Here is a 24401-nt window from a genome sequence, read left to right as displayed (position 1 = left end):
TGGTCATCAGTCCCAACTCTGGCCCGGGCCTGGACAATTCATTTTGTGCAATAGGTCAGATGCTTCCCTAAATTGCAATCAAAATAAGACCTATACAAGGTGCAATGGGATTTCTCCCCAGTGGTTGGAAAAACCTGCAGCTCTGACACTTTCTTGTATGGATAACAAATAAAGCAGCAATGACTTGGTGTCTTCTAGAAATAATTGCAACAGCTGATATTTACCAAGCATTTGCTCTGTGCCAGACACGAAGGATCTCACCTCACCCTCATACAAAACCCTAGGAAGAGGCACCATCATCACATTATCCCCAGTTTACAGAAAAGCAAATAGGGGATCAGTGACATCAGCTCATTTGCTGAATGTAATTCAGTTTGCAAGCGGCAGAGCTGGGATTTGAACCCAGGGCTGCGTGGCACTGCCTGGCACTGCCTCTGAGGGGAGTAGGTGTCACGGAGAAGGTCAGATCTTGAAGCATGAAGCCTTCTGAAAATCCCCGACTTGAGGGCAAAAGTAAGGTGGGCTGTTTGTCCCCATTTCACAGGTGGGGAAACTGAGGCTCAGAGGAACTTGCCCAACGTCACCCAGAGAGTAAATGGCAAAGCCTGGCTTGGAGCCTGGGGTCTCTCGGAGTCCAGAATCTGAGCTAACACCCTCATGCTTAGCCTTTCTGGGGCACGTGCCTAAATGTTTGATTTCAGTATTTGTGGATTAAGATGGAGGTTTCGGAGCCCTGCTTCAAGGAAAACAACTGTATCTCTCTGGGAGGCCAAAGGAGCCAGCCAGGCCCGGCTCTGGAGGATGCAATTTAGCAAGTCGGGGAGGAAGGGAGGCAGAGAGGGAGAGCAAGCTCCACGCACGGGGCGGAGGCTAAGACGGGGCAGTGAAGACGAGGAGACCGGCAGGGTGGAAGCCATCAACATCCCCATTTCACACCGGAGGAAACTGAGGCAGACGAGAGCAGCCCCGAGATGAGGGCACCAGGGGAAAGACAGCGCTCCCCAGCGGGCGGAACCGCGAGCTTCCGGGCCGGCGCCCAGCGCGCCCCAAGTCCGCACCCGCTCCTCCCGCCGGCGGCCCAGGCCCCGCCCCTCTCGTTGCTCATTGGTTGCTGCTGGCGAAACCAACACAAGAGACGACCAATGGGAGTGGCCCACGGCGCGTCTTTCCCGGGGAAGCAGACGCAGACGCGGGAACCCGGAAATGCGAGAGGCGGACAGGTGACGAAAGCCAATCCGCCGCGACGAGGGAGGCGGGACGTCCAATAGCGAGTCGCCGGGGGCGGGGCCAGAAGGCCGCGGTGGTGGAGGTCCCGGGAGCCGGCGGCCTTGGAGTCCTGAGAGCGCGGGGAAGGCGGCGGGAGGGCCCGGCGGCCTCGCGCGGTGAGGAGGGCGCAAGCCGGAGGGGCCCGGAAGGAGCGAGCCGGGAAGGGTGCTGCGAGGCCGCGATCCGGCCGCGATCCCTGGGCGGGGCTCGGAGGGGGGCGGCTCCGCGGAGTGACCTGAGACCGGTCCCCTCGCCTCTCGGGCCTCAGTTTCCCCCTTTAGAGAACCGAGAGGTGAGAGATTTGAGCCTCCCGGAACGCACTCCTTCCCCGCACACACCCCTGGCACCGAGGAACTCCTTACCGTAACAGCCCTATCGAGGAGCCGGTCCCCCGGGAAGCCCGCCCGGAACACCTGGACCCGCACAGCACGCCAGGTGCACCCCCCTTCGGGCGCACGCCGAGCCGTTCGGATGTGCTGCGGCCACGAGCCGGGCTCCCCCATAAGACTCTGAACCCTGTGATCTGTCGGTCGCTTCTGGGTCAGGAGCAGCCAGAGCAGGTGCACAGGCCCTGCTCAGTAAGAAGGCAGCGGTTAAGACCTGGGGACGCCAGGCTCAAATGCACTGGGGTTTCATTCCTAATGGCCTCTGTTTAGCCTCCTGTGGGCCTTCTTCGCCTCGGTTTCCCCTCTATAAAACGGAGCGAGGGGTAGCTCTTCCTTCATAGGGTGGCATGAGGGTTAAATGAGATAATGTGTGGCTGGCGCTCAGCTCAGCTACCAGCACACCATAGTTGCCCAATAAATGCTTATTGTCAGCATAATGGTGCTTGCATACCTGGTCCCTCCACTCCCACCGCCACCCCCCAAGCACATGCCTGTTGTCACTAAGGCTGAGTGGTCACCACCAGTCTGGCCCACAGCCTGAGTTCCTTTCAGGATGCTTGGACTGTCCAACCTCTTGGGGTCCCTTCTGGACATGCCAGGAAAGGAAGGCCAGAGAGGGTAATAGCATCATAGGCGTGTGGCTGAGTGTCAGGGGGAGGGTAAGAAGTGGCCACCCACGTGCCAATAAGGCCACCCAACAGATGTGCGTATCCAAAAATGGGCATCAGAACTGGCTGATCTGAGTGTGTGTCTGTTAGTCATTTGTGCACCCAAACACCCAGTGTTTGGGGTCAGAGGCCACAGAGATGCGTGGGGAAGGGGGGACACTCTAGAGCTGTGGGGTTCCTGAGTTCAAGTCCTAAGGCCGTCACTTGCTCACTGGGTTACTTTGGGCAAAGGACTTCACCTTTCCGAGCCTCAGTTTCCTCACCTGGAGAGTGAGGTGATGATAATCAGCTCAAGTTGCTGTTGGAGACGGCAGGGGGTAATACGTGTGAGGTGCTTAGTGCTTCGCACAGGACCTGGCACGTAGTAAGTGCTCAATAAATGTTAGGCAGCGGTTGCGTGACTTTTCACAGTCACACTGCCCTGTAGGTGGCACCAGTCTTCAGGCTGGCCCCACCTCCAGTTAGATCCACTTCTTGCCTTGCCCCCACCTCATGCTACTCCCACCCCAGTCTCTCCAGTGAATTAAAGGTGTGGCTCACTAGCCCCACCTCCCCTGCTGAAGTCACACTGTGTCCTGAACGTGTTCATTTCGCTGCCTCATCTCTGTGCACTTGGTTCCTCGCAGATCCTGCTCTCAGCACACTGGGGACACGTGTAAGGGGCTCACCCCTGAGTCCAGATGACACTCATGCCGATGGCTTCAGTGATGGCAGTGACCGAACCGAAATGGGTCTCGGTGGGGGGCCGCTTCCTGTGGGTGATGCTGCTGAGCATGGTGCTGGGGTCCCTGCTGGCCCTGCTGCTGCCTCTGGGCGCCGTGGAGGAGCAGTGTTTGGCTGTGCTCAAGGGCTTCTACCTGCTCCGGAGCAAACTGGACAGGGCACAGCACGCCAAGTGCACCAGCCCGTCCACGGAGGTCAGTGTCACCTCCAGGGATGCTGCGCTGCTGCTGGTCAAGACCAGGGCCTCTCCAGGTGAGACACGCTCTCTCCTCAACACTCATTTGACAGGTATTTATAGAGTGTCTGCCTCCCTGACAGTGCCTCTCTGGCTCTCCTCCAGCAGGTAAGTTGGAAGCCAGAGCAGCTCTGAACCAAGCCCTGGAGATGAAGCGCCAGGGCAAGCGGGGGAAAGCCCAGAAGCTCTTCCTGCACGCCCTCAAGATGGACCCGGACTTCGTCGACGCGCTCAACGAGTTCGGCATCTTCTCGGAAGAGGACAAGGACATCATCCAGGCGGATTACTTGTACACCAGAGCGCTGACCATCTCGCCCTACCACGAGAAAGCGCTGGTCAACCGGGATCGGACGCTGCCGCTCGTGGAGGAGATCGACCAGAGGTATTTCAGCATCATCGACAGCAAAGTGAAGAAGGTCATGTCCATCCCCAAGGGGAACTCGGCGCTGCGCAGGGTCATGGAGGAGACCTACTACCATCACATCTACCACACGGTCGCCATCGAGGGCAACACCCTCACCCTGTCGGAAATCAGGCACATCCTGGAGACCCGCTACGCCGTGCCCGGGAAGAGCCTGGAGGAGCAGAACGAGGTCATCGGCATGCACGCGGCGATGAAGTACATCAACACCACGCTGGTGTCCCGCATCGGGTCCGTCACCATCAGCGACGTGCTGGAGATCCACAGGCGGGTGCTGGGCTACGTGGACCCGGTGGAAGCCGGCAGGTTCCGGACGACCCAGGTCCTGGTCGGGCACCACATCCCTCCCCACCCTCAGGATGTGGAAAAGCAGATGCAGGAGTTCGTGCAGTGGCTCAACTCCGAGGACGCCATGAACCTGCACCCGGTGGAGTTTGCAGCCTTAGCCCATTACAAACTCGTCTACATCCACCCTTTCATCGACGGCAATGGGAGGACGTCCCGCCTGCTCATGAACCTGATCTTGATGCAGGCTGGCTACCCGCCCATCACCATCCGCAAGGAGCAGAGATCCGAGTACTACCATGTGCTGGAAGTTGCCAACGAAGGCGATGTGAGGCCTTTCATTCGCTTCATTGCCAAGTGTACTGAGACCACCCTGGACACCCTGCTTTTTGCCACGACCGAGTACTCGGTAGCGCTGCCAGAAGCCAAACCCAACCATTCTGGGTTCAAGGAGACGCTTCCTGTGAAGCCCTGACCCTGTAAATGCTCCCTTGGTGACAAGGGCTGTCCTGGGGGGTGGGGCAGGGGACAGTCAAAGAAACTTAGCATTTCTAGAAACCTTTCCCAAAGCAAAAGGAAACCTTAAACATTCTTTACCTCCCAATTATTTTTTGTTGTATTTAAAAGAGAAAAAAACTAAATTATTAAGCCTTATCTCTAAGATAATTTATAACTCAGCCAAGTTATTTATTTTCTTATTTTGGGCAGGCTAGGAAATGTCGTGCGGCATTCGCCGGTGGCCACTGTTCAGGTGGTAGTCCCGTGTGACTAGGACACAGGCTTTGGAGCAGAATTTGCACAAAGGTGGGGCAGAGAGGCCAGGCGCTGTGGGACAGGGCCCAGGGCCATAGGCGCGACTCTGCCAAGTCTTTCTCTGAGTGGTTCTGTCACTTTAACTGGGAAGTCAGCACTCCTGCTGAGAACCCCATCCCAGCCTTGAGAAATGATGGAAAGCTTGCGTTTGTTTGCGTTCTCAGGTTTTTGCTCCGGTACAAGATTAGTGTGGTGACTGACTTATACGGAGAGAGCAAACTTTTGAGATGATGTAAGTGAATGTTGACGTTTCTAGTTGGATACCTTGCTTACTTCCAGAAGACTCTTTGCGCCATAGTTTGCAAACTGTAGTGCCAGGGGCTATTTTTCTAATTAACAGTAGGGGTGACCAGCTTGGTTTTCTTTGTGTATTCACGTGTCTCTTGCACTTTATTTGCAGCAACTCAGACATGTTTCAGTCTAAAAGTCCTCTGGGCTTGTCACCCAGCAACTGCACTGTGCTGCAGGTGGGGTATCATGCAGGTGGGCAAGCCTGCCCGCACCCCCACCGTGTTTTCTGTAGGTAAATGTTAACAGAACACATCTGGGAAAACATGCCACGTCAACACCAAATAAACATTTTTGATGATGAATTAGAGCACCAGCTTCTACTGAACGAAGTAAAAACATCTGACCCCAACCAGGATGTGTCCCTTTTGTCGTGCAGTCTCCTCCACTTACTGCCCGGACCCCCACCTCCCACAGCCATCGTACTGTCCAGCGTCCCCTCGGGGAGGCAGGTTGCCTTAGAGTGGCCTTACTTTTCTAGCAACTTGGAAAATGATACATTGTATGTAATATGGCCAAGCTGTCATCTTAACCAAAGTAGAAAGAATCTTCCCTTTCAATCATAAATGGCACGTGTGCCAATACGACCGCTGCTATTTAGTCAGAACGGCCCATGGTCACTGGGTCCCCTACCCAGTGACAGAGCCCGTGATGTCTAACACTGTACTGCACTTCGTCACCGTTTGAATGATGGTGACTACACACAGTGTTGTCGCTGAGGATTCAGTTCCTGAGTCACAAGGTCACTACTCTGATGTAGTTAAGTGTTTATACAGTTATTCAGGTGTGTAAATAGCACAGAGTGTTTTCTGAAAGGTTAAGAAAAATAAGTGAAACGATGTATGAAATGGCTCCGGGTGTAATTCAAACCTTTGTAAAAAAAAAAAAGTTTTCATACTTTCATGCTGCCAGAAGGTATTCCTTCCACCTTAACTCCTCTCTCATCTTGGTTTTATAAGCACACCCAGGAAGTCTGACAGAAGTACTTGCTTTGTACTTATAGAGCGAGAGAATTTGCACTTTAGCTATATGTGAAGGGTATTATTTTAACAGATTAATGATTCTAATAAAGTATTTTATTACAGAAGCATCTGAGATGTTGCTGTCTTATTTGAAAGATGTTCCTGTTTGTCACAGGATGACGGGAGATTCTGAACTCATGTTCCTGAAAATCCATTTCTAGAACAGTCAACACCAGGAAGCTAAATTGGTTCAGACTGCTCAGGTCTGAAAAGGTCCCCCCTGTGACAAGCCTGTGCTGACATCTGAGATAGGAAGTCGGGTCGGAGTGTTGGCCAAAGGCAAGAGAACCAGCAGCAGAAACTGAAGCCACATTCGCCTGAAGCGAGGAAACCGTGGCTCTTCAAGTGTCGGGTCCCCGACCATCAGGGCTCCCTGTGACCTCCCCAAACCTTCTCACCAACCGAACAGGCATCAGGGCGGCATCACAGAGAACACCGCAGGGGGGACTCAAGTGTCATAGCTAAGGTTCTTCCTGCTGCTGATGGCCGCTGCTTGAATTTAATGCAGAAGTAATGCCTACTAAAAAAGTTGGGATTTTTGTGTGGAAAAAAAAAAAGATGGAGGAAAAGCTACATTTTAAAAGACTTAAGAGCCTTACCAGCCAATGATAATTTATAGGGAGGAAAAGTGACATTTATTGAACAACAGGAAACTGGAAATTTGGATGGTTATTGCCAATGTTTCTAGGGATGATGAGCAAACTATGGCCTTTAAGTCCTTTTCGAGACAGATGCCACATTCCCGGATGAGTGCGATGCTGTCTGGGAAATGCCTGTGTCACAGAAGAGGGAGGAAGAGACAGAAGAGGAAGGGCTGTGGGTTGAGGAATGCTGACTGCTCAGTGGTAGGCACACAGGAGTTTATTTTACTCTTTTCTACCCTACTGTTTTATCGGTTTAAAATTTACCGTTAAAAAATGTTAAGTTTAAAAAATGCAGAAAAGCCTGATACACAAAAACTCAAACTTACAAAACAGATAATTGAGGAGCTGATCCTCGTGACATATAAAAGGATTCCCTTATGTCTTTCTCCAGTGTTTTTATAAAGTAAGCTTCCCCTACCGAACTGGCAACACTGTGTTCAAACCAATAAATATTTGATGAAAGAAGAGAGGTAAAAAAGCTTAAAAGCTAGTGTCGAACTGCTGTAAACTGAAGTTTAAAACTGAATACACATCACAGCTGAAATAATTTAAATCAAATGACAATGGAATTTGACTTACAAAAGTTCTATTTACACAGCTATTAGGTAAAGCAAGATACACCCATGTGTGAATGCACATCTGAGTACCATTTGTCAAGAAGTTTCTAAGAGAACTTCAGTTTAACAAACAAAGCTAACTGCGGAGAACTGCAGTTTGCACTTGATGTGGTATTGAAACAAAACCAAAAGGCTGGAACTCAATGTTTAGACAAAGAACACAGTTCACTAGTCACTAGGCAAAGAAAATGGTCCACAGCGGGGGGCACACAGAATTCCTGTATAAAACAAATGTCACAAACATTTTGCTTTTAGGAAACAAAACAACAGTCTGACGTGTCATTTACAAATACGTAATATAAAAAATGCACAGCCCCTCTGAACAAAAACCCATCAAATGTTTTTTTAGGAGATTTCCCTCCCTCACCCCCTCCCCCATAGGCCATTCTGGTGAGTTACTGGCATCTGCCTTTCATCTTTTAAAATTAAAAGAGTGACAGGCACCTGTGCTGTGCGGGGTGTGAGAGAAGTGTCTTAGAAAAAGGGGCCAGAGCTGGCAAAAACATTAGGATGAGTGGGTCTCAAACGCTGCATGTTCCGGTTTCACTTCTGCTCCTCCTTTAAGACACAAAAGTAGCTTCGGAGACTACGCCCTGGGCCCAACCTGTAGTGATCGTGTCCCCCTATCGCCCTCAATATGAGGGAGCACCGACAGCCTCTTCACTGGGAACACCCAGAGGGAAGGCGGTGGTAGCCAGTGGGCGCCGCACCGGGCCGTCTGTCCCCAGTGCTTCGCTGTGTGGCGGGTGGTCTGCCGGGCCAGCATGAAGTAAGGCATTTCCTGTCTCTCCCAGAGTCCTGTTCACTTTCTCAGAAGCAGCTTGGCAAAATCAGCATTGGACATCTTGGGCGCCTCGGTGGCCGCTGCGGTGGGGACTGCTGGACTTGGGGCAGGGCCGTTCTCGGCCTGAGCGGCACTCGGGCGCTGCAGGGCGCGAGGCAGCAGAGCCAGCTGGGTCCTCCCCTTCCCCCGCCTGGAAGACAAACACTGAGTGTACCCTTCGAGGCAACGACTCACGGCCCCTGACTTACGTGTGAAAATTAGCCAGGAGAGTTTCAAATTACCCAAAGTTAAAAGATGAAAAATAAAAAGAAGGATGAGACAAGCCCTGTCCCCCTCATCCTGGCTATTAAGTAAAAACCACTTCAACAAACTGCCTCGTTTAGGATTTTGGCAAGGACCAACCCTGTGCGACAGTCACACTCAGGGTGGACAAAAGCACTGTCATCTCTCAGACCTCACCTAATGACCGTGCGACTTTGCGCTGTCACCCCTGCCAAGCGAAAAGCACAGCTTGTACGTGCATCACAGCTGAGGCTGGAAATCCCCAAGCATATGGTCACCAGGTTTTGTTTTAAACACACAGATTCAACCGGCAAGGGGAACTTTCAAATAATCACTGCCTTGAAAGAGTTTTGCCTTCAATAAACGACAAGTGTAAACTGGCAAACACCAGGCAGGGCCTCACCTCCCGGGCTTGTCCCCTCCGAGCAGCAGGCCCTGGCTTTTCTGACCTAACTCACTGTCCTAACATGCAACACTTACGCTCCATAGATCTGCCGCGGCACCATGGGGCCGCCTGGTGCTTTCCTCGCCTCTGGCTTCTCTGGAACTTTCCTCTGAGGGGGATTGCTGATGGCCACTTTGATGACATTCTCTCTGATAGTCATGCCGTCCATCTTCATCACAGCCTGCGACGCCTGGGATTCGTTCTCGTACTCCACGTAGGCCAGGCCCTGAAAGCACGAGACCCAGAGCTGGGTCAGACGCCGCAGCCCCAGGACGCAGCTTCCGCGCGGCGACCGCAGCCCAGCCCAGGCAGGCAGCCTGCTGCAGGTCCCCTGCCCCACCACGGCCATCTGTCTGCCGGTTGCCTCCCCACCCCAGCCTCCTTCCCTCCTGCTGGTACTGATTTAACTGCAGATACCCTTTCCAGACTCAGCACACCCTGTGCTTGCTCCAGAACAAAAAAACAAAGAAACAGACCAGTATAAATGCAGCAAACGATGGACTGGCCAAGGGCAAGCAGCCCAGGTGGTCCTGCTGCCCCTGTGCCTTCGGCCCCACCCTCATTTCACACTCTTCAGCTCCCCAGCAACTTAGCTAAGGGGAGGGAGAGTGGGCAGAGTGACCCAAATGTCACACCTGAACAGCACTACTTCAAATGTGGTGCCAAAGGACTCAACAGGGAGACTGAGGAGAGAGGCAAGGAGAAGACGTGAAAAGAGGGAGGCTGGAGGCCCCAGGGAAGGAGGGGTCTGGGACAGAGGTAGGCAGCTGCGGGAGGGCACCCAGCCACGGCCCACGTGCAGCTGGCCACGAGGCTGCCCCCAGGCCCCACAGCCCAGGGCCATATCTTGGCTCCTATGAATTTATTTGTATTTATTCGTTTTCCAAACACCTTATTCTTTTTAGTACAATCAGCTGCAAACAGTTACTATGGCTCCAAATATGAGTACAGCCAAGTATGCTCCTCTTTCCGTTGATTTATCATGTGCTTCCGAGCGGTTGAACGAGGAACCCGCTCCAGAGCCAAATGATCTCTGAACAGATGGAGAAACTATTTGCTGGAGCCTCGAAGACCAGCCACACTCTGCTCCCACACTGACCTTGGGTTTGCCGGCCCGGTTGGTGACCAGCCTGAGGTCCTTCACGGTGCCATGAGCCTTGCAGATGTCCTCTAGTTCCTCTTTCGTGCAGGAGAAAGGCAGGCCCGAGACGAACAGCTTGTGCTTCTCCAGGGCGGTGCTGTATCTGAACACCTACAGGACGCAGGGAGGGGGAGCAAACCCGAGATTCAAGGCACCACCAGTGCCCAGCCTCATCCACAGCACGCCAGGTCTGACACCTATTAACGGGGACACTTGGGGCAAGTCGCTTGGCCTCTCTAGGCCTGCACCTCCCCCTGTACGACATGGCAAGCGTCAGAGCAGCCCCCTGCAGACTGTGGTGAGCATTCAGTGATACAATACGTAAAATGTTCAGCACAGCGCCTGCTCAATACTAAGCATTCAACTGGAAACAGCCATTAGTACAATTCCTGGTTTTATGGTCGTTACTAAGTCCTCTAACTGACCTCACAGCGACCAAGCCATGAGTCAGACGTCAGTCAACCAGCACAGCACAGACCTTGACTCAAGTAGTTTAGTTCCTAACAGAGTATAAAAATTTGGCGGATACTGTAAATATTAGTGCTGTAGGAATGGAGTGTTTAGTCTGTCTAAATCAACGCTTTGAAAGGCATTCTTTTTTCCCATAAACATACCTTGAAATCAGGGTTTTTGCTCTTATCCACACAGGGGGACACAAACATTGGCCTCCCTTCTACAGTCTTCCGGTCCAACTCCAGGGCCTGCAGGGCCGATTTCTCATCTTTAAACTCCACGTAGCAGTAGCCCCGGAAGTCCCCGCGGTTGCTGAAGATGGGGCGGATCTCAGCCACCTCCCCGCAGGCCTCAAAGAGCGGCCGGAGCTTGGCGTCGGGCTCTGCCATGCTGTAGGGCAGGTTGCTGACAAAGACGGTGATGCTGTCCTTGCTGCTGTCGTGGGGCACCTTGGGCACGTCCCTCTTGAGGGAGGCCGCCTTCTCCTTCTGCTTCGAAGGAGGGTCGACATCTACGGATGCGTGTCGCTCAGCAGGCCCTATCTCCACTTCTGCGTCTCGTGTTTCTCCAGAGGGAGGGACGCTGTTCTCAACCCTTCTGCGTTTGGAAGACGGCTCTACGGGTTTTCCAAAGAAAAGCAGCAACGGTTAACTGTTTCTTCTCTTCCGTGAGCTTTAATCGGAGAGGCCTGAAGGGAAAGAGCTCTTCCCACACAACGGCTCATCCGCACCGGCTGCATGCGACACACACTCACTCCTCTCGCCTGAAACTGAGGGGCGGGCGCCACAACCCCGGGAAGTCTTGATGACCCTCCTGACCTGTCCCACGACTTCCTGGGCCCCAACTACATTCAAGTAAGTGGGCTCGACCAAGTGGAAGTAACAACATGAATCCCCATTGTCCACCCTTACTTAAGACAAGAGGTCAGGGGGTCTCAAAGGTCAGAAGGCACATTCCAGGGCCCCCTCCTACAAAGCCCAGGTCGGCATGGGTGGGATGGGACCTGGGAGTCTGCGCTGAAACCACCACCCCTAAGTGACTGATGTACGCGCGCCATGGGCCACACTTTGGAGAGCCCTGCAAGCAGTCTGTTTTCTAAAGCACTGTCAATATTGTCTGTGTCCTTCAAGAGAGAGTAGCAACACTCTGCTCCAGCCCATTCACACCGCTGCCCCCAGGGGGCCAGTACTGCAGCTCAGCTGACGTCAGTCTCCTGCGCACACTCGCTCCGCCGACTGCCCACTGCCTTCCCAAGGAGTCCAGGCCTACAAGCTGCTCCACTGCGTTCAAGAGCATCCCTGGGCTGGGCCTAGCCGGCCCACCTGCCCCTCCAGCCTCCTTGACCCTCTGCTGTGCATCTGAGCTCAAACTCAACGATCTGCTGCTCACAGAAACGCCAGGCCACCTGTGCCTCATGCTTTGCCAACAGTGGCGCTCCGTCCAGCTTGCCCTCCCCTGGATGTCGCTTCACTTCCCCCACCAAGTCCTTCTGGCAGGGAGCTGAGCCACTAGTGCCCCTTCTTTGGCTTCCACCACAACTCACAGCTCCGTCTCCCACGGTCCGGACTGATTACACGCCACTGCGGTCGCACACCTGCCTTATCCTGCTAAACTGGGAGCTCTGAGGGGCAGTGAGCCATCCTCAATCATTCGGCAAGGCCCAAATAAGCTGGGCAAGGAAGGCCAACTGAATGACAACTCCATCACTAGTTCCTGTGGCTCACACATCTGTACTTGGTAAATGTAGTGTCCTTTTATGTCTACAGACAATTCTCTTTTTTTTTTTAAGGCTGGTTAAGTGAAACGGTGGGAGTAGAGAAGGAACAAAGAAATCTGTAACTGGTTGTGATCATAGAGACAATTCTTTACCTTGACAGACTTTGCTGAGATAAATCTGACCAATTCCTGCCTGTCCCTGAAACTACACAGGCAACGGAAACACTGGCTGGAAAATTCTGCCAAGTGAAAACCATTAGGCAGGGCCAAGCTAGGCAGGTCCGCACAAGGTGTACCAGAAAGTAAGGAAATGATCAGAGGACTGGGGACAGGTCAAAGGGACACAAAAGCCTGTCTGGCAGAACTCTTGCTAGCCAAACCTGGAAAGCAGAGCATCAACTTCATCACAGTAACAGACTGTGACTGTGGAAGAAAATGGGAAACTATGAATCCACGTGACATAAATAAAAACACAAACAATTTGGAAGTTTGTTGAATAGGATATTTATCTAGTCTCAAAGTACTAGATAAATACCCATCAAAATACTTTGTAATTTCAAAGGGGAAGAGAGTAAGTTCACAGTAAAGAAGGCAGACAGGCACCACACCTTAGTCATGTGACCAAAGTGACCATCACCAGGCAAAGAACAGCGCCGCCTGATGGGACTCAATGAGAAGGACACGGCATCACTTGTGTGCCGTTCCTGCAAAGACGACTGCCCTGAATCCAATCACAAGGGAGCATCAGACACACCCACGCTGAGGGACACTCTACAAAGTAACTGGCCTGTCCTCTTCAAAAGTGTCCAGGGTCATCAGAGTCAAAAAAGAAAAAAGAAAAAAAAAGGACTCAGGAATGTTCTAGACTGAAGGAGATTCGAGAGACAGGACAACTAAACACAACCCTGGAAGCTGAACTGGATCCTTCCACCATGAAGGACGGCACTGGGACAGATGGCCGACCACGACTGGGGTCTGCGGGTCGGATGGGAGTGGTGGGCCATGGCGACTCGGACTGTGACGGGTGGCCTGTAGTCGCAGATAAGACACACGCCTTGTGGTAATCCCAGGGTGACGGCAACTCACTCTCAGGTAGTTCGGGGACAAAGGTTGGGCAACTCCTCTGAAAGTCTGAGACGTTTCAAACTACCATTTCTAAACGGCCCTTTACCTTCCTCATCGTCGCCCCACTCCTTCTCCTCGTCCTCATCCACTCTGTGCTTATCCGTGCCTCTGGTCTTTCTCCTCTTCTTCAGCGCCTTCTTCTCGGCCCGGCTCCGCTTGCGCTGCTCAGCCTTTTCTTCTTCTTGCTGCACAAGGGCAGCTTCCTTCTCTGCAGCCTACGCAAAGCAGGAACATGAGGCATCATTACACTCCCCGGGCTGACTTGTGCGGAGAGGGGAGGGAGTGGAAGGCCGCTGCCCAGAGGAAAGGAAGGGACCAGGGGGACGGGGAGGACAGGCTCCCAGCTTTCCACCACCGGGCTCAGGCCAGCGCCTCAGGATCCTGGATCTCAAGTCTACGGTATGTTAGCAATATCCCCACCTCAATCACTGATTGCCAAAAAAAATCTATAACACTGGGGCCCTAAGTTGGGGGTGTCCACGTTCCACTCACTAGGCTAAGTGAGGCTCCTTTTCATTCTTTTCCATCTATTCCAATAAATTTTAGAGCCAAAATTCCCTCACTATGTTAAAAAAGTATATTGGGGCTAAAGTTTTAGACCGGTCTTTTTAGATGATACAAGACAGGTTTAAATACTGAATCCAATATTTTACAATTAATATTCTGAGTAAAAGATGCTTCTTAGGAAAACCTAGAAGTTACTGACAAGTATCCATATCCAACAGAGCCAAGACAGGTACCAGAAGTTTCAAAGACTTCAAGTAAGTGTCATCATTACCTTCATTCTCTGCTCATTGACACGGGCTAATCGAGTTTCAGTTTTCTGAACAGCTATATCCCAATCTTCTAAAGTACCTTTATAAAAAGAGAAGCAAACCTTTCATTCTTTAGGTTTTTGAAAGATGGAACATAAGACTTCCTTAATTGCTGTGCACCTCCCGAAGAGAGCCCTCCCACCAGACAAGAACTGGAGAGTCGGCTCTTCATCTTCAGAAAATTTAATTGGTGGTAGGCTTTAAAGTTTAGAATTCAAATAGTCCTTCAAAGTGTGTTTAAAATGTCCCTTCTCTTTCAGAAAAGACACTTGAAAACCAATGAGATCTATTAAGGGCTCTCAATGGCAAAGATTATGAAAACATTGTACTACAAAGGTATGAGACATTTCTATTAAGACTGAAGAACTTTAAGAGCTACTCAAATGTTGAGATCAGTTTTTTTTTTCTGTTTTTCTTTTTTGTTGTTGTTTGAGTCTTTGATTCCCAGTTCTGTGGGGTTCAAAGCCAAAATCCAGACCCATGCCCATGAATAAACTCACACTATTTTCCTATTGGTTCCAGTTCTACAACTTAACACTGAAGGCTCTGAAATGTGACAAGGGATGCATGTGTGACCAAAGAACACGCTGAGCCATGTGCCTCTCTGAGCTCTTTGCTGAGCAGACACTGCACTAGAGCAGTTGCTCTCAACTAGGGGAATCTTGCCCACCAAGGGATATTTGGTAATGTCTGCAGACATTTTTGGTTGTCACGTTTAGCTGGGACAGGGAGGGCTGCTACTGGCATTTAGTGGGTAGAGGTCAGGGATGCCATTCTACAGAGCACAGCCCTCACCACAAAGAATTATGAGCACCCCTATGCTAGAGCGACATCAGAGTCCTCCCTAGTGGCTGGAAACTTTGACAAGAGCTGTGGCTGTGTGTTGTGATTACACAGAGCACCGCTTGAGGGGAGGTAGCCGTAAACGCAGCCTGTCCTCACAGACTATAACCAGAAGCTGCTACTTCAGACCAAACAGCAAATGGGTCAGACTCCAAGGCAGGAGAGAGCTGGGGGTCCCACCTTCTGTCCTCTCCATGGTAAGCAACACTTCGCAGACGTGCTCCGGGTAGTCACTGGTGCACTGGACGGCCCGGTGCAGCGCCTTCCGGCAGTGCTGGGTATCGCCGTGTGCCCTAAGCAGAAAACAAACAGTTGCGGCACGAGGACACGAAGCGGAAAGCGTGCGAAGGGAGAGGCTGTCTTCCCACAGGCAGAAGCTCACTCTCTGATGACTCCAGCTTCTGAGGAGACCCAAGCTTTCAGAGCCATCCACAATGTTTTCTCCTTCTTCCACTAGAGTCCCTACAGTCACACACGAAGGCTTTCCCTTTCCCCCAGCCAGGTAGGTGCTTCTGGAAAATGCACCTAGGACCATGGTATGCAGGTTTTTTGCCTTTACAGCATTCACATGTGCAACAGTGGCAGGGGGGTGTCCAACAACTCTGTGTAACTTGATAAAGTCCCTAGAGAAATTCTACTACGCAGTCCTACCCGAGGGGAGAATCACTAATCCAAGGGACTGCCCCATTTCATGCCTACCGTCAGATCTTTACGTACCCACATGGAGAGATACACTGCTAACTACAACAGGTATAAACAACTCTATTAGCTGTTAACAGCTATGAAACAGTATATCCTCATTTCTATTTTTACAACATTATAAATACACATAAATATTGTAAATATGTATTAGGATACTCAGAAAAAATTCAGAGCAGCATATCCCTGAGGGTCTCCAAGACCCTATCCAGGGGTCTTACAGAGTTAAAAGTCCTTTTATAATAATACCAAGATATTATTATGTTCACTATGTTGACATTTGCACAATGGTGCAAAAGCAATGCTGGCCGTTAGCACAAATGAAGGCAGTACACATCTTTTTAATATTCTGTGTGACAAAACAGGAAGTACACATAGAGCACTTCTGCGCAATGAAGTACAATGGTTACTGCAAAGAAAAGCATATATTATTTTTTGAGTTGCAAGCTGACCTAGTCACTTTTCTTGTAGACACCATTTTACTTAAAAGAACAGCTGAGTGACAAACTATGGTTACTCAGACCTGAGTATTTGGCAGACATTTTCAAAAATTAAAGGAGTCTGTCACTTCAAGGAAAACCACCGACATTATTTGTTGCAAGTGACAAAATTCAAGCTTTCAAGTGAAAATTAGAATTTTGCAAAACTGGAATTTGCCACTGTGAGTTTGACAGCTTCCTATTTAAAAGACTTTTCTAGAAAGATAAGCGTGGATGTGAACAAATACAATATTTTTATACTGTAGAATAAACTACGTCAACATTTGGAAGAGCTACATGATTTAGTGAATCAGGATTTTCTACATGAATAACTCACGATGCCGCAGAATTATGGCATCACGTAAAAGATAAAAGGTCCATTCAAAGTGCAAAACAGACAAATGGATATTACTGTAACAGAATTGGAGAAATTCATTAATATGGTTTCAGATTCCACATTGCAACTAACCTTTAAGAAACTAGCATTTGTTGAGTTTTGCTCAAGTGTGAAAGAATATCCACAATCCATTGAAAAGGCTACTAAAATAACCCCTTTCTCCTCTACCCTGTGTAAAACCAAATTATCTTTATACCCTTCAATAAAAAAAAGACATCACAATGGGCTGAATGCAGAAACAGACATGAGAATTCAGCTGTCTTCTAAGCCAGACTAAAGATATTTCCAGAAGTATAAAACCATGCCATTTTTCTAAATTATTTTGAGGTTTGGAAAAATAGTCATTTTTCAAAAAAATATGTTAAATGTAACAGATTTATCATTTTTAAGTGAATTAAAAAACACTTTTAAAATTCCTCAGTTGTATTTTCTAATATGGTAAATATCAACAGATATAACTCACATAAACAAAAGCTCTTGGGGGTCCTCAAATTTTAAGACTGCAAAGGGGTCCTGAGACCAAAAAATTTGAGAACTTCTTTTTTTTTTTTTTTTTTTTTTTTTTTTGAGACAGAGTCTCACTTTGTTGCCCGGGCTAGAGTGAGTGCCGTGGCGTCAGCCTAGCTCACAGCAACCTCAAACTCCTGGGCTTAAGCGATCCTACTGCCTCAGCCTCCCGAGTAGCTGGGACTACAGGCATGAGCCACCATGCCCGGCTAATTTTTTTGTATATATATTTTTAGTTGGCCAGATAATTTCTTTCTATTTTTAGTAGAGACGGGGTCTCACTCTTGCTCAGGCTGGTCTCGAACTCCTGACCTCGAGCGATCCACCCGCCTCGGCCTCCCAGAGCTAGGATTACAGGCGTGAGCCACCGCGCCCGGCCAAGAGAACTTCTGATCTAGCCTGCATAGTGGTCATCTCTGGAGGTGGGACTAAAAGAAAATGTCTATCACATATTTTTGTAAAAATTGTGACTTTAATTTGAACACACATTTAATAGGGGAAAAACAAAATATTCAAAAAAGAAAAAAAGGTCATGTAGAAATATATTATTCAATTTATAATGTTCAAGATATGTTGAATAGAAAAGCTGGTCGGTCATATGCTTTATATTTTCCCCATGTTAAAAATATTACTTGGGAATATCTTATTTTAATTCAAATAGTTTCGAAAGTTTATAACATATATGTTATACTTGCATTTTTATTTAAAAAAGCTTTAAGCACAGAAGAATCTTGAAGAATATGCCCCAAACTATAAACTAACAGTGGTTATGTCTGGGTCAGTGATTGCAAATAATATGAGGTTTTTTCTTTGCTTTTTAATATTTTCTATTTCTCTGTTAATAGAAAAGCAAATGTAACGAAAAATAAATAACTCCCCCAAAAATCAAACAAATATTCATGTCCAAAAATCAAAACAAACAAAAAGAAATACATGACCATAAGAGCCCCAGGCACCAAATAGAACGTCTGGTCCTCTAGCCCTGCTCAATAAAAATGCACCCATGAACGAAAGAGCCAGGATGAAGGAAGACAGCCTCGTTCTAAGGAGCAAGCCCAAGCTGACAGGAGACAGCTAGAACTGCAGACCAGTGCACATCTGATAAACAGCACCTCTCTCTCCTACCCCCAAGTAAGTTACCTTTCCAGGTTGTAATACTCAAGCCACATGTTGGCGTACTTGGCATTGCCTTTGGTCATGATGCTGTCCCAGAGTTCCCGAGCTTTCTGCATGTTATTGCACAGTCGAGCCTAAAATGCATTGGCAGACTCAGTTAGGAAAAGACCCAAACCACATGACATCGACACCTGTCTCAAAATATACTCCGAACAGCATAACTAGCAGTGTCACATAAATCCCCAGGCCTCCCTCCAGTGGATGAAACTGACAGATTTGTCCAAAACATTTACCTCAATCCTAGCCCAGTTCTGCATGATCATGCAGCTTGGATCGCCACTCTCATTGAAACCTGCAAGAATGGAATTAGTCAAAATTAGAAAGCAATTGAGAGACAAATAGCCTTTGACTAAAAAGGTACATCAACCAAGAACAAGAACTACAACTGGGCAAAACAGCAGGTTAGAGCCATACTTACGCTCTTCCACCTCCTGTTTCAGATACTCCAAAGCACGAGTGAACATGGCCCTCAACTCTTCCAGCTCTTTACTGGAGTCTGTTGGAAATTGCAAAAGAAAAAAACCTTTATGAAACCATGTAGAATGCCTTTATTTTTAATCCTACACTGAAACTGCTGGGAGACCCTTTATGTACCTGCCATCACACAGGGGACACAGAAATAGTACTGCCAGTTCCTGCCCTAATCACGTAGTTGGGGGGGAAAGAAACTGGAACAGAGTACAGTACAGCACAATGAGAAAGGTGAACACGGGGTGCTGTGGGTGGGATCACAGCAGACGGGGGTCTCCCCAGCCTGGGTGACACAGGCAGCCAGGAAGGAGAACTAAGGAGAATGGCTGAAGGCTAGCTGCATGAGCTAACAGCTGGCGTGAGCGTGCAGGCACAAGTGAGGAGTGTTCTGGGTGCTTTGTGAGGAGGCGGGCAGAGGATCCTGCAGAGTTCAAAGATTTAAAATAACACAGATGTCTTATTTCAAGAACAATTTTGGATACATAAAAAGGCCAGAAGGGAGAAATGAGAAATAAAGTAAAGATGCTGGCAGGAGCCAGTATAAAAAAAAAAAAAACCATAGGACCATTCTTCTCTTCCTTTACAATCCACAGCAGGAACTGTGAAAGATGTAAACTGCTAAAATTTCTGGGGGGAAATGTCACCAATGGCTGGTCTACAACATTTGCCCAATCACAATGTATTTGAGAAACTGGGACATCTCACTAAAGGATGTGTTAAGAAAAAGTTCAGTTCTGAGGTGAAACGCACGCACTTAAATACCTTGTTTGAAATCCACTCTTCTCCTCAGGTAATCAAGGTACGCCTGCCAAATCTCCACGTAGTCAGTGGCCTGGATGAAGCCGGCATTCAAAGCTTTCTCAAACGTTACTGGAGTTGGGAGAAAAAGTCAGCATCTGTTGCCAATTCAAAAATTAGCTAAGAAAGAGTTATCAAACTCTACTGGCTATAAAACATTACATGACTTTTGAAAATAATAATAGGATGCAACAAAGTGAAATAAGCTAGAGAGGAATGTTTGAAAGAGAAGCTACTACAGCACTGCAAAGACTGTGTTCTAGAAAGGACTCGTTCCACAAGACACCCTGCAACAAGAGTTCCCAGTCAAGTAAGTTCATAGAAAAGACCACTGTTTCTTAGAAAATCACAATGAATATTAGCATGTTAAAGAGCTCTAAGAAGCCAAAAACATAACCAGATTTTCTCCCATTTAGAGCCCTTTTTGTCACTAATACCCAATATCCCAAAGAAAACCCTGGGGAATGCTGATTTAATGACTTCACCATACTCTTTGTTCCTCCCCTGGGACAAAAAGCTTAGAAGTAGTCTTTCCACAGAAACACCCGCACCAGAAATCGCTTGATGATCAACTCCGTGTCTCTCCATGGCCAAGAGGTACCGACTCCACAGGGCGACTGTCCAGGGGCAGTTTCTAACGGCGCGGTTATGAACAGATAAAACCAAATCCTTTACTTTCAACTGCCGATCCTGTGGTAAAGAGTGCCAGAGTTAGGAGACGAAATTTTATTGTTAAGACTTTATCATCAACAAGCTAGCACAACCAACACAGGGAAATTTCCTTAAAAATGTCTCTTGTGACATGGTTTCTTCAACAAAGCAATCGCCAGGGGTAGGGAAGGGGGGGGGGAGCAGGAACTTACAGATTAGAACAGCCTTAAGAGACATCAGCCAGTCCTAATGGATGGACCTCATTTCGATCCTTTTATACATAAATAACGAAATATTTTATACATACACACTGAAATATTTACCAATGAAATATGATTTCTGGATTTGCTTCAAAATAACACAGAAGGGGGAAGTAGGTAAAAATAAAGATAAAAGCAGACTAGAGCCATAATTGTTAATTGTTGAAGCTGGGTGATGGGTATGTGAGGTTTCATTTTACTATCATAATCTGTCTTTTACATGTTCATATTTTTCCACAATAAAAATTAAAAGAAAAAAATCAATCTAGTATGAAGTCCACAATATAGTTAAGACAATAAAGCAGTGTTTTCCAGTCAGTAACCATTTTAAAATAACTTCAGACACTAAGAAACTTCCTAAACAAGTTGGCAAAGAAGAAAAAAGGAAGAGGGAGGAAAAGCGAGAAAAAGCAGAGTGGGGCAGCATGCAGCCAACTCCTGGCACTCTCACTGATTTCCTTCCAATAGATTATACGCTGGTAAAAATAAAATAAAATCAGAACAGTTATCTTACTAGGTACTGACTGTAACGGATCCACAAGTCTGGGACCAGGCAGTTCTCGACCAGCGCACGCTCAAAGATCAGCTGAACGCGAGCGGGATCACCCATTTTCATCTCAAAATCAATATACGCTTGGTATTCCGCCAGCCTCGGCGCCTCTGCTTGCAGCTGGAGCACAGGAAAAGCGCATTGAATTTAGTTACTTTATACCATGTCAGGAAGCACAACACATCTTCAAATAAAACAAGTTTTGGCAAGACTGGCTACAGCAAAGTAAGAATCACCAAATCCTCACTCTCACAGCTACTCCACCACAGAATCTATAATTTCTACAATGAGATCTGTAATTTGAGGAAAAAATGAGAGTCTTTCCCATCTGGCCCAAAGTGCCGCTTCGTGGCAATAGTTACAAAGGTGCCATAAACCCTTTTCTAAATCCTTTCCCAGACCACAGGGAATTTAAATTGCCCCTCCATCAGGAACTGAATAAAAACGCAACACCTCTGCCAATGACCACTGCCAACCATCCTTCCAAAACAGAAGCCACCTGGAGTGAATGCAACCAAACTGGAAAAATTTGCAGGTTTCTCATTCCAAACAGCGGTTCCTGTAAGAATATAGGTACATGCAGAAGATGGAGGAGGCTGTGCTGAATGTTTACTGATCCAAAGACACACTAATACCTTTTAGGCAAAAACCTCTTATTCAACTTCTTTTCTCTTTAGCCATGCTCTGCTTGAGATAACCATGACCAAAGTGAGCTGGGTGAGGCTTTGTGAAACACAAGTACACAGCACAAAACATTTACATGAGAAAAAGAAAGGGAGAGGAAGTGTGTACAGGTGAGCAAGAGATCACACACGCTCAGCATGTAGAAAGACAATGTTTTAGAGCCTCAGTCTCTAGTAACAATGGTGAATTAGGTACCCAGACACACTGTGACATCGAAAACAACTAAAATGGCTAGATTAAATATAAAAAGCAACTTCTTAAAAATCATCCACTCCAGCCTGAGCAAGAGCGAGACTCCATCTCCACAAAAACCAGAAAAATTAGCCAGGCATGGTGACGTGCACCTATACTTCCCGCTACTCAGGAGGCTAAGGCAGGAGGATCACTTGAGCCCAGGAGTTTGAGGTTACAATGAGCTATGATGATGCCACTGCACTCCAGCCTGGGTAACAGAGTGAGACCTTGTCTCAAAAAAAAAAAGAAAGTAAAAAGGAAAAAAAAAATCAACAAACTGGCGAAAAACCCCACACACAATACTAAGTACTAAGCAAAAAATCTAAGCGAAGGTGGGAAGCTGAGTAAAGGTTAAGCTTTTGCTGGCTTCACATATAGTAAGAATCTGATCTTCACAACATTCTAGGAGGCAGGTCTCAGCACTATCCCCGCCTTACATTTAAGGAAACTGAGGCACAGGGAGGTGAAGTAGTGGCCCACAGTCAGAAAGCTGGCAAGGGACAGAGCTGGAATGCAAACTTGAAGCAGCCTGACTCTTACTATGCCAAGAAAGATTCCAGAATCAGAGTCAAGAAGCCCGAAAAAACCTCAAGCAGATTAACATCCGGACCTACTATAATGAAGTTGCAGGATATCAAACCAAACCAACGAGATTTTAAAAGCAGAGACAAAAAAATCACTTTGAAGGTCATTACCTTCAAAGAACCAAGACTTAAACAGCTGACTTCTCAACAGCAACAAGAGAAGCCAGAAGACAGAAATATTCAATTGCTGAAATAACATAAATGTTAGTCTAGAATTCTAGAGCCTAAGAAAATAACTTTCAAGAAGGAGAGCAAAGACCTTTTCAGACTGAAAAAATCTGTTACCAGCAAATCTCCTATGCAGGAGATTCTAAAGGGTGTACTTCAAGCAAAAGAAAAGTGATTCCAGATGAAAGATCTAGGACACAAGAAGGAATGAAGAACAAAGAAAGCAGGAAATGCACGTAGCAAATTTAAACAAACTGTGACTGTTTAATGCTCTGTTAAAAATGATGCCCGGTGGCTCAAACAAAAATACAAGATAAATAACAAGAAAACAAAAGCAGCCGGGCATGGTAGTATGCACCTGTAGTCCCAGCTACTCGGGAGGCTGAGGCAGGAGGATCACTTGAGCCCAGGAGTTCAAGGTTGCAGTGAGCTATAAGGAGGCCACTGCACTCCAGCCTTGACTACAGAGTGAGACCCTGTCTCCAAAAAAAAAAAAAACCACTTAGAATTTCATCTAAAAAATGTGTTGAAGACACTGGATAAATTTATAAAATTATTATAAAGCTTTACAGAAGAACAAGATCTAAACAGCAGATACTGATACTATAATATGTTCACAGACTGGAAAACAGAAGATGTAAATTCTTCCCCAAATTGGTCTACAGATTCAATGTAATCCCAATAAAAAAACTCAACAGTTTAATAAAATAGAACTGAAAAGCTGATTTTAAATCTGATGGAAGCATTAAGGGCTAACAAAAGCCAAGGCTCTCCCTGAAGAGGAACAAGGCGGATGGGATTCATTCTATCCAAAATTAAAACACCTCGTCATTATGGCAGTGTAACATAAGCCAGTGGGACAGAAGAGAGACCCCAAGAAGGAAGACCCACACGTAAATGGACACCTGATCTATGACAGACGCGGCACTGCACAGATGTGGCACTGCACATCAGTGAGGGGAGGATGGAACTATCAAACTCAGTGCTAGGACAACTGGTTCTCCATACAGAAAAATGAAGCTGGACCCAGCTTCATACCATACACAATCAATTCTAGGTGGGTGAAAATCTAAACATGAAATTAAAAAACTATACAACTTTTAGAAAATAGAGCTAAACATAATAAAGACCTCAGAGTAGGGGAGATTCTTAAATAAGCACAACAAAAGCACAAATAATAAGTAAAAAATTTCAGACTTACTGGATTTATCATTAAGAAGTGTTCACAACATTTAAAAAAGCAAAAAGACAAGCAACAAACTGGGGGTGAAATCTACCATACATATGACCAAAAATAAGGATTAAGGGCAAGGACTCCCATAAATCAATTAGAAAAAAGACAAATCAAAAGAAAAATGGGTCAAAGACTTTAACAGCCATTTCACAAAAAGAAAATCCTAACGGCCAACACACATGAAAAGAAGCTCAACTCCATTAGCAATCAGGGAAATACAAACTAAAACTACAATTTCAAACTCATCAGATTGGCTAAAGTATGTCAATAGCCAAGAGTGGCGTGAGCAATGAGAACGCTCAGATACTGCTGGCACCAGGAAAACACCGGAGCATTACCCTATGCTCCAGCTCTTTCATCCCTAATACATATTCTAGATAAACTCTTCTCCATGTGTACCAGGAGATATTTACAAAAATGTTCAGGGCAACACTGTTGCTCCTAGCAGAAAAGGGAAGTGACCCAACCATCCATGTAACTATTTCCATGAATAAATAAATACATTATGAAATTCACAGACAACTTTACAGCAGTGAA

General features: G+C 47.5%; 2 protein-coding genes across 5 annotated transcripts in view; one reads left to right on the top strand and one right to left on the bottom strand.

Moving 5' to 3' along the window:
• The first annotated feature begins 1292 nt into the window (after window positions 1-1292).
• FICD (FIC domain protein adenylyltransferase) lies at window positions 1293-6172 on the top strand. 3 transcript variants are annotated; one of them, XM_045534636.1, is made up of 3 exons: window positions 1293-1382; window positions 2947-3295; window positions 3384-6172. In XM_045534636.1, exons 2-3 carry the CDS (start codon window positions 3001-3003, stop codon window positions 4457-4459), a joined length of 1371 nt encoding a protein of 456 aa, XP_045390592.1. In that variant the 5' UTR covers window positions 1293-1382; window positions 2947-3000; the 3' UTR covers window positions 4460-6172. The 3 variants fall into 3 exon arrangements, with proteins under 3 accessions (XP_045390592.1, XP_045390590.1, XP_045390589.1); XM_045534634.1 differs by having other exon boundaries at window positions 1311-1701; XM_045534633.1 differs by having other exon boundaries at window positions 1312-1382; window positions 1535-3295.
• A 1123-nt stretch (window positions 6173-7295) lies between these two features.
• Window positions 7296-24401, bottom strand: part of SART3 (spliceosome associated factor 3, U4/U6 recycling protein) — a 31163-nt gene continuing 14057 nt past the window's right edge. For both annotated transcript variants that reach the window (XM_045534631.1, XM_045534632.1), the window contains exons 7-19: window positions 20925-21080; window positions 20051-20189; window positions 19464-19571; window positions 18649-18726; window positions 18464-18522; window positions 18195-18304; window positions 15153-15265; window positions 14093-14169; window positions 13361-13529; window positions 10635-11089; window positions 9979-10131; window positions 8915-9105; window positions 7296-8342 (exon numbers count right to left, since the gene is read on the bottom strand). In XM_045534631.1, the coding sequence (XP_045390587.1) occupies window positions 8171-8342; window positions 8915-9105; window positions 9979-10131; window positions 10635-11089; window positions 13361-13529; window positions 14093-14169; window positions 15153-15265; window positions 18195-18304; window positions 18464-18522; window positions 18649-18726; window positions 19464-19571; window positions 20051-20189; window positions 20925-21080 (1980 nt within the window). In that variant the 3' untranslated portion in view covers window positions 7296-8170. The remainder of the gene's footprint in view (window positions 8343-8914; window positions 9106-9978; window positions 10132-10634; window positions 11090-13360; window positions 13530-14092; window positions 14170-15152; window positions 15266-18194; window positions 18305-18463; window positions 18523-18648; window positions 18727-19463; window positions 19572-20050; window positions 20190-20924; window positions 21081-24401) is intronic.

The sequence above is a fragment of the Lemur catta genome, chromosome 21, assembly GCF_020740605.2.
Source record: "Lemur catta isolate mLemCat1 chromosome 21, mLemCat1.pri, whole genome shotgun sequence".
Lineage (NCBI taxonomy): Eukaryota > Metazoa > Chordata > Mammalia > Primates > Lemuridae > Lemur > Lemur catta.
Note: the sequence above shows the minus strand (reverse complement) of the source record. Positions and strands in the feature narration are given on the sequence as shown.